Below are 13,648 nucleotides of genomic sequence, written 5' to 3' on the forward strand. Positions count from 1 at the left end.
GCACGCCAATTTGTGGAGTAAAATGTTTGATTCGAACTCTAATGTTGTACTTTCCGTTGGACTCTCCAGAATGCATGTAATTCCTTTACTCATGCAAACCACTACAAATAACCCTGCATTACTAACATTGACTTTCTTGATTTTAGGAAAATTTAAAAATTGTGAAATGTTAACTTTATAGGCGCACAATATCTCAGTTTTCTCAGTTGTGAGGCAGAGAAATTTGCTTCACTTTCGCAATGTGAAGTGTGAACCTTGGCCCAATTTCATGGAGCTGATAAAGCAAAAAAAAACACTAAGCTAAACAAAATTATGCTTACCAGAATAAGGTCACCAGCCAAAATACCATGTTATATGAACAATCTGTGGCTGGTATCCTGCTTATTTTTGCATAGCAGAACATTTTGAAGCAGTTACTTCTGCTTCAAAGCAGCTCTATGAAATAGACCGATCCATTAGGCTCAGCCCCCGGCGCACAATGCCATTCTGCACAATGATGCAGCGCGTGCCAAGTCGGACTTTATTTTGTAGGACTTTCGGTAGCGCAATGGGTTGTGATTGGTCAATAAGCAATGGAGCGGAGCTTAATGGATTGGTCTCTTGGGCCCAGGCTTTAGGCTTAATGTCAAGAACTGCCTTTGAGACAGACTCTGCTAGAGTAGCAATGTCGAACCATTAACCAATTCTATGCATTTATACCACAGGTCATTTTGGTTGTCAGCAGTTGGCAGCAGCTAATTATTTCTTTCTCACATATAGCATGAATTACTAACAGTTTTTTGTTGCAGGTCTGATGCTATCCACCTCAAAATGGGGAATATTTTGACGCTAATGCACATGTACATGTAGTGTATGAGAACATTGAGTGTTGTATAATAGAGTGTAGTTACTGTAAGTTTCATTTTCAGCATGTACGTTTTCCTCCTATTTTCCTTCTTTGATATTTCTTCACAGGTTCTCAATATTCAGACAAAATGCATGCATCTTATAAGCAGTTGACTACTGAATGAGCATTTGGTATAATAAGTGTAACCAAACCTGATTTTGTTGTATCAGGCACACTGATGTTATCTAGAGCTAAACAATTGGGTTTTGAGGTGTCACAGAGTGGAGTACTGGGCCCAATTTTATAGAGCTGCTTAAGCACAAAATGTTGCTTAAGCAAAATAATTTTTGCTTAGTAAAATCAGATTACTGGCTTAGACTCCACTCAATTGTTATGCTAAGTAAACAACAGCTAAATACCAGTCCCCAGCAATGTATAAGGCATGACATTTCTGCCAGTAACATGTGTGAAATAAGCAAGCTATTTTCGAGCTTAAGCACTTTTGTTTGCTTAAGCAGCTCTATGAAATTGGCCCCTGGTGTATTTCGGAGGATATTAAAAGGTCTCTGGCCAATGACACAAGGGGTATTGGGCTTTGTTGGTTCAGAGCCAAGTTTGATGCAAAACTGCTGATGCAAAACTCCATTGTAATTGTCTGATACCGTACAAGTGAAGAGTCACTGTTTGTGTAAAGCCGAACCACGAAATTAGGCTAAGTTTGCACCAGCTGGTGTAGGCCTGAAACCCAGGATTCATTCACAGGAAAAGCATTTCCGGAAGTACCTGGATTTGAAAGCATTTATATCGAAAAGCAGATTTGAAAGCAACCGTCTCTACTCTTCAGATTTGTTGCAAAATGCACCGAGTTTAGACGAGTGTTTGTTTCAATTTGAAAGAAGAGGCGAACAATTGTGGAAATGGCAAAGACCCGGTCGCTATTTTGTGTGTGGAGTTCAAGGCCTGCAAAAGTACATGTGTTATTGTATGATAGGATATGACAATGTTGTAACAATGTTATAAGTTTTTTATAGGTGGTGAATTTGTATAGAATCTAGCATGAATGTGTACAGTCTGATATAGATATAGAGCGCTAAAGATGCTTGACTGTCAAAAAAATATAGTAAATGTATATGTGGTGGGCTGCTTGCATTATACTTATATGAGTTTCGCATGTTCTGATTGGTTGGATAAGGCGATGGCAATTCAAATAGACCAATGATGTTACACATGCACTTGAAAGTGCAGCATTGGCATAGCCGAGAAGAAGGCATACGATTGAGGTGTTTAGCATTCTACATATATTGACCTTTTCTTTTGCTGCATCACTGTAGCAGGTTTCACCAAACAGTGGTTTACAAAAGGTGTAGGAGGACCTCAGTGCAAAAATATGCAATTGTTCATATAGAATACTGTCTAATCACCTTATCACTGGTTCAATACAGTCTGTTTGCGTTCTAAATGACTTTCACTGCCCGTTGGCCCACATCCGGATCAGTGACGTCAAGTGGGAACGTTTATGTACAGTCCTCCACTTGAGTTCTATATCTATGTACACAGACTGTTTAATGTAAAGCATTCCATGTTAGAGCAGGACTTGCCGGTGGACAGGTTGCGTTGGTTATGGGGGTTATGGTTTGTGTGTTTTATGTTTTGGTGCCTGATTAAACCACCCTGGTTGATGACTATTCTCTGTACCCCCGTTTCCCTAACAGCAAGCAGAGATAAGTAGTGCACTGACAGACAGCCAAGTAGAGCTCCAACTGTTAGATGCCGCTGACGAGGAGGTATAATAATCTGGTCCCCTCTTCTGTTCCCCCCCCCCCCTCCTGCTATGCCGATAGTCTTGCCTGAGAATGAAGCCTTGCTTGCTAGAATAAAAAGCATGAGAGTCATTGTATTAGAATTCAGTCAATGTATCATCAGATAGCCATGGGGTTGGAACTGAACGTTTTTAAAGTGTATTTGGGACTGGACCTAAATGATAGGTCGTACATGTGTATGGGTTGGCTGGTTGCCGAAGGCACCCTTGCATGCAGACAGCTCCATTACCTTTAGCCACAAATGTTTCGCAGGTTTTCAGCACAGGGTGACTCTCTCGATGTGTTTATTGCAAATTTGGACTGAACCTAAGTCATATTATGAGTTGATGTGACAGGCTGTTGTAGGCTACCGCGTCGCATGCCTGCGGCTCGACCACCTTAAACTACGAATGTTTTGCAGGTGTTCAGTATACTGCAACTCTTCCAAAGTGTTTGTTGCGAACTTGTGATGTGACACCCACAATCAAAGATGACAAAAACAATGAGCTTCTGATGAAACCGCGAAAAAAACTCCGCAACAGGACAAAGTATCATAGCAATAATGGTTTTTCTCATCAAGCGTGGCTTTCTCAGGCAAGGCTTTTGATGTGCGTTGGTTTTAACAATGGATGCTAGAATTAACCTCATGTAGATTAGATAGATCGATGGAGTTTGATTTTAACAGAGAAAAGTTCTGAAAGTAACTAATTCTAGGGAAGACTTGGTTTTGGTTTTTTAGAGGGAAATACATCTGCTTTTCCCAACTTTTTTAGACTTGGATTGAAGATTGCTCCAGGCATACTCTGTTTTTAAATTTCCTTTTTTTATTTTATACATATTTATAAAAAAACAAGATGATTTTGATACATTTTCTTTAGTAAAAAGTTTTACTGTACAATGTACATGTTTAAAGAAAATGATTTTAGCTTGTTTTAATACAATTTGTTGTCACTGCTAAAGCACCCCAAAAAAAAAGCCAAATCCAGATACAGTTTTATTTAGTGGAACAGAACAATACCTTAAGGCAAAATTCTGATCAACAAAAATTTGGTTTGAAAACTCCTAAGCCATGACTAATGCATTTACGCTCATAAACCGAATACTGGTTAGCCTCAACTCCAAGGAGCTTAGTCCTACATGTAGCTCTAACTTTGGAAGCAGGGTTGGGAACCAAAGTGTCATGCTTGTTGCCTGTGTAAGGAATCATAGGGATACACTCCTTGTCTGTGTAGGGAATTGAAGTGTCTAGCTCCTAGCCTGTGTTACGCTCCTTGCTCTCATGGCATATCGGTGCTCTCGTTTCTGTTTGCAGAGTGATTCGTGGTGTGTTGTAGGGGATGATGGAGATATAAGCTCAGCTGAGGTGCATGCCGCATGCTGCTTTTGTTTGATGCTGATTATGTTAAAAACCGCTTGCACAGTTTTGCACCTTGCTAGTTTTGTTTCGCTCAAGCTTCTGTTGCTGTTTAGCAAATTGTTACAGTTTTGTTTTATTTTAATTTTGTACTACAACAGTTTTTTTCATCACTTTGAACAAAGGTTACACAAATCAAGTCTTCCAGAAACTAATTAACACAACATTTGTTTGCCTTGTTTCTTCAAAAATTAGCTGAACAGTTAACATTGTTAACGGGATTGTACATCAATGGTAACAAACTTTCTTCATGATTAACAAAATTCAGTTCCAATAAAGGACCGAGAGGGAGAGATATTTTTGTTGAAATGTTCTCTTCCTTTAGGAAATGGTGACTGGATGTGGCTATGTTATAAAAACAGACATGTACCGCATGAGATTTAGCCGACAAAACATCTGCTTTTGTAATGCCATTAAAAAAATAACAATTGTTGCATCAGTTTTATTGGGAAAACTCTCACAGCTTTTTGTTTTGAGTCTTGGAATCTTATGGTCAGATCGAATATACATGATGAGATTGAATATTCATGATGAGATTGAATACTCATGATGAGATTGAATATTCATGATGAGATTGAATATTCATGATGAGATTGAATACTCGTGATCACAGTGAACATTCATGATCAGATTGAATATTCATGATCAGATTGAATCTTTAGGATAAGATTGAATAATCATGATCAGATTGAATATTCTCTGCCCCAAAAACCATTGATGTAGAATCCATTTGCTGTATGATAACAGAGACAACTTCACTAGTAACAATAGAAGCTCTCAGGTGTAATGAGTTGTTTACAAGGGGAGACGTTCGGGAACGCTAGTTGGCAGCAGACTTACCAGGTAAATCTAAGTGTGCGCATGTTAAGAACAACGGATACAGTGACAACTTGCCTGGTATGTCGGCTGCTGACACTGGTGCTCCTAGGGTTTCCCTAATCACTGCAATGGTGTAGATCTAATATACAGTCAGTAGATAAATAACACTAGGGTGGAGGCGTAGTAATATATAGACCTTTCATTTGTTTCAGAAGAGTGTCATTTATTATGGGCAAATGTAAGTCGACAAACTTCACCTATGCCATCAAAATATTCCACTGAAAATGAAAAAAAAAACGATGCAAGAAGGTGTAATATTGGTTTACCAATACATTGTTGTGTGTTGGCACTGTACACTTGGTACTCTTCAGAGTTCTGTGAAAAAATATCACAGGCATATATTACTCAGGTGGGATTCGAACCCACGACCCTTGCAATTCAATTAAGAAGGTGTAAGTTTGAGTACAATGTTTTGTACTGGTGGTTGGAAACGGTTGGAAATATTTGTTTTTCTTTTTTCGATCACTTAGTCGTTGTCCATATTATGTGGTTGGCAAAAAACTCTGGGTTGACATGGCAAAAGAAAGGTCTGTATTAACATTCATTTAGAATTGTAGACATAGTCATGTGATGATCATGTGATAGTCATGCGATGATCATGAGCTAGTCATGTGATGATCATGTGATAGTCATGTGATAACCATGTGATAGTCATGTGATAGTTCATTCGATAGTGTTCTTCAAAGACGTAGTGGTAGCATTGTAAACATTACAGCATGTAGTATGTACCCCACAGTCACAGGACTGCAGTCGCACCTCAGGGCGAGTGAGTTTCTCCTTGGTTAAGGGTGTTTCAAATATGAATTTTCACTGGGACATTTTCGGGCGCCCAGGCAGTTTTAGGGCATGCAGGCAAATTTCCCCCTTCTCCCCCCTCCCCTTATTGGACTACAACCAGGGGATGGCACTTGATCACTTGAAATCACTCCCTCTGACTACACCCCAAAGGCCCACACTCTACTGCAATGATGGGATCAAATGTGACAAAGTTAATGAATGCCTGTTTAAAGAACTTTGGGCGGGGCGAATGGGGCGCAGTGTGAAAGAAACCGGATACCTCAGAGTAGCGTTGGGCACCGTGCCTACGGGAGTGTTTGAGAAAGTTGTTTATATGCAGTCTCATTCTTGCACCTTGCAGTGCATACAAATTAGCATATTGTTTGCCATCTAAGATGTCTATGTTATGTCCAAGCCTCTGTTTGTACCCTTTGTTACACCCTCTCTTGAATGTAAGGGTTTTTATGTTGTGACTGGGGGTTTTGCCGCCAGTTTCTGGTTGTTGTAGTCATACTAAAAGACTAGTTATTCAAAGGTTCAGATTGATTGGGCTCAAGCACATCACTTCTGGTTACATTATTATGTTTCCAACTCGAGAAAAATGGTGTCAATTATTGCTAGTGTATGAGGCATCTGAAGTTTAGATTTATAGCACACACCAAAACCCAACAATTTAGAGGAATTTATAAAATCATGCATTTCTTATAATAGTTAGTTTATAGCTTTTGCTTTTTCCTTCTTTTTTTTTAAGAGGAAATATTAATCGAATAACATGTCTGACTTACTTCCCTTTGGGTAAAAATGGCTCATAAAAAGTAGAGTCCATGTTTACCTCGGCTGTTTCATGTTTGGTTTAATACAGTGAATCTTAGACAGGAAACTGTGAAGACCAAAGACCTTTTGAATAGAAATGTCTCATACAAAGTAGAGTCTAAGTTCTACTCGGCTGTTTCATGTTCAGTGTAAACAGTGAGTGCTGGACAGGAAAGAGTTAAAACCAAAGGTTGTTACACGGCTGTTTCGTGTTTGGTTTATAATACGGTGAATCTCAGACAGGAAATAGTGAAGACCAAAGACCTGTTGGGTAGAATGTCTCATAGTCCAAGTTTTACGCAGCTGTTTCATGTTCGGTGTAAACATTGAATGTCAGACAGGAAACAGTGAAGACAGTGCGGAGCCATCTCATTGATAAGCAAAAAACCCTCAGGTGGGGTGAGCTTTCTGGGTCAGTGTCAACCGAAGGAGTACCCTGATCAGGTACCATTTATATCCTCATTGGGGTCCAATCGGGTACCAGTATACCCTATTTGGGGTATAGCACAGTGAAGGGCACAGTGAACTTCACTGCGACAACCAGAACAGGATGTGTGGTACGCATCTGAACTGATAACACAACAGTCAGGGCTAGTGTACAATGTAGGATACTAAATAACCCTATATAATCATGTATTATTGTGGATTTAGAGAGAAGTGGATTTTTTAGAGGCCGAATATTTCTGCGGAATGAAAATCGATTTCCTGGTTTTCTCAGAGGCAAAAAATTTCCGTGGAATAAAAATGATTTCCTGGTGCTGCTAACAACAAGAAAGAAAGACAAAAATGTTTGCTCACATTGTCTCACATGACCTGCATGTTTTATAGTTGAAGTAGGTATCTACCAAACTGGGTTATCAAGGTGCTGAGAATATACAAACTTCAGAAAGATGAGTTCCGTGACCCAATTATTGTGCAGTGGGTTCTTTAAGTGCATTACAAAACACATTGGACCAACAGCTTTACGCCCCGAAGGACGAAGCAATGGTTAAGTGTCTTGCTTAAGGACACACCTGTCACGGTATGGGATTCAAACCCACACTCTGCTGATCAAAAACACCAGAGTTTGCAAAGCATTGCCTATTTGTGTACCTGCCATTCCAAATCGCCAAAAGCCAAACAGAGGAAATAGCACGCAAACCCCAACACCCAATTCCTCAAAATGGAGCACCTTAAATCACTGACTCCCACCCCCATACCCTCACCACTCCACAGCAACCAGCAACCCCTACTACCCACACCCGTTGAATGTATACGCCCAGGTCACTAGGTATGCACTGCCTAATCACCCAGAACTGTTCAACACCAACCCACACAATCACCACCACTATGCACTTCACTCATGTCTCACCCCAATCCCACATGTTCACATAATGACCACTTTGCATCTACATGTATCTACACAGGTTCAAAAGTACTTGTTGACGTTCAAATTTTAAACTAACGGCTTTGAAAGAAGCTTTTTTTTGTGAAGCAATAACTTATTTTGTGTACAAGATTGGGTTGCCAAAGTGTTCTACCTACAATCTGGATGCACTCACACTATGTTCAGTTGGGTTTTTGAATCGTTAAAGGGGTTGTGTCGTCACAATCAAACCAGGCTTGTGGCTGTACCTGGAATTATGAACTCTCACCCAGTTACTGTACATGGTATGGTTTTGGCATGGTAAAGCACCATGGTTTTGGAGGGAGGGTGTGGGCATGCCAACTCAGTGAGAGTTCATTTGTCCATGTTCAGTAACAGGCATTGGCCCAATTGTATAGACCTGCTACTTAAAAGTAGACAAGTTTGCTTACGAGAATACTAGTCAAAGTTTGCACATGTGACATCGTACTTTGGCTGGTAATCTTATACCCGTGGTAAGCATAATTTTTGTTGTACTTAGCTACCCTGTGTGCTTCAGCAGCTCTATGAATTTTGGCCCTGTTTTGATTTTGACGACATGGGTCTGCTTTGATAACGACGACACAGCCCCATTTTGGCTTGTTTTAGCTGCTGAGCGGCTCCTTCCAAGCCCTACAAGATTTGTATGGAAGTCGGATTTAGTCCAGACAGAAGTGTAATGCAGAAAAATCTTTCTTTCACTGATGATCCATTTATTTTTTTCCACTCGCAGGAGGCAAATGGTAAACCAGCAGCGGCCAAGCCCGCAGAGACTGCCGGCGGGACATCGGTGTAACATACAAAGGTACTCCAACGACAGAGTGACATCGAAGGCCTTCCAGTTTAGTGTAACATAAAACCATCGTCCATTGTTGTATCTTCTTTTAAAAATGCCGTCAATGAATTAAAGTTTAGAATATCAGATTTAAAAAACGATCGTGTATTTTTTATGTGCAAGAAGCTGAGGGATGTGTGCTGGAAATCTCAAAATCCTTGATGGAATCTTTTGAAAGGTTTATCCGGAGAAACGAAAAAAGTAAAGTCAAATTATGTATTATAATTCACTTTGTATGAAGGAAAATATTGATAAGGTGTCATTATGACCTTGGTTGTGACCTTGGTTATGATCCTGTGACCTTGGTTATGACCTTTGTTGAAAGGTCATAGGTCATGGTGGGAGTGTTTATTCGTGAAAGCAAGTGATTATTAAGGGCGGTTTTATTTGAAATGTTTCTGTTTGATTTTGAGTTGTTTTGACCATTCAATGCAAAGTTTTTTGTTTTCTTTTTTGCTTCTTTGCCCTAATTAAAAGTAAGATGTTTTTATCAGGTACCGGCGGGACAATTTTCTCGGTTGGGGTTTATTGCCAGATTCTAAGAGATCTACCCAGATATTGTCCGATCTGTATCTTTGTAATGACAACTTTCCCCGAAGAGCTTGTCATATCAGCCTATCAAAAAATTACAAAAAAGGAAATAACAGAAAGAATTTCTCAGATGGGTTTGGGAGATCTATCCGGACATTGTCCGATCTGGATTTTTGTAATGACAAGTTTCCCCGAAGAGCTTGTCATATGAGGCTATCAAAAAACACAAACGGGAAATATCAGAAAGAGTTTCTCAGGGGAAAGTTCCATCAGTTCAAGATTGACGTACTTGTGTAATAAGTCAGACTGCTGGCAGGATGTGAGGGGAAAAACCCTGTTAATGTGTCACCTTGCTATAGATAGATTGGTTTGATTGATTGAGGAATGGTACAATTGCTTAGCGTTTGGTCGAGGAAATAGTCCTCTCGCCAGGAAGTTGGTCCGTCCAATTCATGCGCCGATAAAAAAAACATCGTCCAATTCATGCGCCGAAAAAACCCCACAACTCTCAGTGAATGTAAAAACAAATCTTGTGTTACTGTTTGACCATAACACCATGTGATACTGTATCTACCTTGATGTGTGGCCTATTTTGACGTGTCCTGCTGCTTATCTACTGCCGCTGAGTAAACTGGGAACTGGGAGACTATCAAAGTTCAAATAAGAATTTGTCATGTTGTAATACCAGAGACATGATATTCTTTCTACTGAAGTTTGATTGCTGACTTGTTTTGCCTGTCAAAAAATATCAGCAAAACTGTTTTAAAATAGCCTGAAAGTCTATTAGCCCTTGTGTACTCAACCAAGTTGTCCTACTTTTTTCCACGGACCTAGTATCATGCTTGATATCTACTGCCGTCGTGTAGATTTTTAAATTTGGAATCTAACAATCCTTCAAAAATATTGATGCTCCGCCTGGCCTATACGGATGCCTTCTTGCCCCTGGTCATTTGCCTTGGTGCCCCTGGAAATGTTCCAAAATAAGCTTTCAATTTCCTTATAGAGGTGCTCTTTCAGAGGAGACGACGCCTTCGTTGCCCCTGGTCATTGCCTTGGTGCCTTTGAAATGTTCAAACAGAAGTTTACCATTTCTTCACAGAGATGCCTGTTACCCCAAAAAGAAAACGCCTTGGTGCCCTTGCCCTTTCAAAAACAAAGCATCAATTCTGCCATGCCATGCCTCAAATCACAAATCAAACTTTCTATTATAATGTTCAAATCTGTCATTTTTGTCACATATTTATCAGTGGATCAAATCATTCTATTTAAAAGGTTTTGTCAAAGACCCTTCTTTGGAGTTGAGGTTAACGACCAAAATATATGTAGTAGCAGTAAAACCTGAAAAAAATAAGTTGCAATTTTCTCCTTTATGCCATCTACTTAATTGATTCCTCCTCCCTCCTTAATAACGTTATGTTCAGAGTTATTATAATAACTATTTTTTTCTCCATGTATCCTGTTTTATATAAATAAATAATGCTTGTAAATAAGACCAAACAAAAAAATTAATGCATGCCATTGTTTCACGTCTGACCACAAGATAAAGCCGCGTCCGAACTGCTGGCTATGGCTGTTGCTAAGGGTGTTGCTGTGAGCCATCCTATGCTCCAGCACTTGTTGGCATGACGATGAAGCCACAGCCATTAATTCGGACACGGCTTTGTTATGAATATGCCAGTTATGGAGAACTATACATTTTTTATACTACATGTTGTGTGTGTAACATGCATTAGATTTGATAAGGCAAGCAGGGGTGCGTTTGGGCTGTCATAACAAATGGTCGGTTGAACTGACTATTGGTCAATCACTGGCCAATGAAGGAAACAGTTATCGGAGTATGACAGCCAAAACCAACCCCAGAGTGGACGGGATTATGTATGTTGCTTGCCTGCGTATTTGTATCCGTTTAAACATTCCATCGTAGTTGATACATGGTTTAGAGTATAATAAGCTCAGCAAATAGAAATTGTAGGACAGGAAACCTAACAGTTAAGTCTACTGTTCTGAAAAGCTGCATTCTCGGAACTTAAAAAAAAATCCAACATGATTGGACATTATTAATTTATACAAAATAAAGTAGAATTAGTAGCAATGTATAATCGATTACAAGTGGGTTCTGAATTTACATCAATGGATCATATTTGCTGGTCTTTAAAAACTGTTATTCGCACTGTATACACAGAAAGATAACAAAATAACCAGCCAAATAACAAACAAACATTAAACCTTGTGAACACTTGTCTTGAAATATAAATACTGAAGTTTAAAAAGCTACGCTCAATTTTAAAAGTTGACAAAAATAGTGCTTGGTAAATTTGTCAAGACTCACAGGTAGCATGTCTCTAGCAGCAAACATAACAGTCATATTTATCATTGGTAAACAAGGATTAAGTTGGCATGCTTCGTAGCTCTATGAACTTGTTGATCACCTTGTTTTAACTATTAAGCATTTGGACTACCACCCATCCCATTTTATTTTAATTTTCTTTCCCTTTTTTTTCTCAAGTTCTTTTCTGGACACATGTTATTCATAATTCACATTTTTAATTGATAATTTTTCTTTTCTTTATTAAGTTCTCTAGATGAAATTAATTATTACAAAACAGGGTGGTAATGTATTTAAAGCATAGAAATTAGTAATTCAATGATGTTATGTTACTCTCTGTATTGTGTCAGGTTAAAACATGGCCTAAAATGAATGAATTCGCACCAGCAAAATTTTGATTCCTCGATCAAGTACACACAAATTTTGGCCATACTTTTTGGTTGATTGTTTGGGTTGAACAAAGAATTGACTAGAGTGGGATTCGAACCAACGACCTACGGATTAACGTGCCGGCGCTCTACCAACTCAGCTATTTGACTGAAAGAGAAACCAGAAAAACAGAAACACACAGCAGAGAAAAAAAGAGTCAATGTTGTTGTTTCTTGTTAAATTAAAGATAGATCGAGGCACAAAGCTGTACTCGGAAATTCCCTAAAACCTTCATGTTGGTTGAAGTTCCAGGTATCTGAAAGGGAAGGAACTTCATGGGTCATAATGGACGCTGAGTTCAAGGCACTGTGTAGTCATAATTATAATGTACTGCTTTTTTGTTGTTTGTGTAATTGCAGGCATTTTTTAAAACAATGAATGTGTCCAGTCATAAGTACAACGGCAAAACACTGGATGTACATGTAAAGTGGTACCTCAATAGACCCATTTCAAAACGCTCAGCGCACTTGCACGCGCCTCTGCTGTCTGCCATTTTGGGTGTCAAAAACACGCACAAAAGAATGTGTTTACGCACCTCCGAACAATGTGCGTCTTCAATTTCTGCCTTGTTGGTGGAGTCCATTCCTTTTGTGCACATTTCGACACACAAATTGGCAAACAGGAGACGCACATGTATGTGCGCTGCGCATGGGCTATAGGGTCTACTCATCTGTTTTTGTTTTAAGTGGAAAAACCTTGATAAGAAAGTACACATAATGGAGTCATAGTATTAGGGTAGCAATGTAAGGGATAAACTTTAAAACAATTTATAATAGCTGTATTTACATAGCGCCTAACACCTTACAAACTTCAGCATTAGTTCATAATGGCATGTTAAGAGTTAGAGACTTGTACTTTGCAATTTTGCATTTCTAAAAACTCTTGTCCCCCCAAAAAAGAGAAGGAAATACATGTAATATATTGCTTTTTAAGGTTATTATGAGCTCTGTGGAACATTAGGTGAATTGGATTGTTTTCAGAAATGATTGTTTATTATTTCTGTGCTGTTCTGCTCAACGACCTTTTTGACCTTTGCCATCACATGTTTACTCAAGAGCCCCAAAGCCTGGACTTCCTGCTGGCACGTCTAGTACACAGCTTGGTGAAATAAAAAAAAGACACATTTGACATTTTTCTCATCTGAATCGCAACGACTTTTGACATCAAGAAAAAGATTGGCTCTCAAAATATTTCCTTCTGTTTTTGTTGTTGCTTGTTTCAATTCTAGATTGTATGTGGAAAGTATGACATAAAAAAAAGGAAAATGTCAACTTACAACCAGTGTACTATCTTGCCTGCCAGGAAAGGCCCTGGAATTCAGAAGGTCACTCTCATGTTTAACAAAGTGACATGGTCTATATTTTAACTATTCTAATGAATTTATAAATCTCACTGATTGGAACTCGCTTAACAGCCTTGTGTATACTTGCTGGTCGTAATTATATTAAGAATAATTTCAGAATAATAACTCTGGAATTGGATGGAAGACCATTGTTGATTTATGTACCCATATCCAATGAAATAAAAGCGGTCATTGTCACTGACTTGAAGGTAATTTCTTGAATACTTGAGATGATTTTTAAGAAAGAGTCACACTATCGTATTTTTTTCTGCTGCCACTGCTAAGGTTGTATA

General features: G+C 39.0%; 1 protein-coding gene across 1 annotated transcript in view; it reads left to right on the top strand.

Annotated features, from left to right (window-relative positions):
• LOC117296824 (ribosome-binding protein 1-like) overlaps positions 1–13,568 on the top strand; it is a 51,518-nt gene extending 37,950 nt beyond the window's left edge. The window contains exons 21-22 of the mRNA XM_033779896.1: positions 2,539–2,610; positions 8,626–13,568. Coding sequence (XP_033635787.1) covers positions 2,539–2,610; positions 8,626–8,688 — 135 coding nt within the window. The 3' untranslated portion in view covers positions 8,689–13,568. The remainder of the gene's footprint in view (positions 1–2,538; positions 2,611–8,625) is intronic.
• The last annotated feature ends 80 nt before the right edge of the window (positions 13,569–13,648 follow it).

This window comes from Asterias rubens, chromosome 1 (genome assembly GCF_902459465.1).
Source record: "Asterias rubens chromosome 1, eAstRub1.3, whole genome shotgun sequence".
Lineage (NCBI taxonomy): Eukaryota > Metazoa > Echinodermata > Asteroidea > Forcipulatida > Asteriidae > Asterias > Asterias rubens.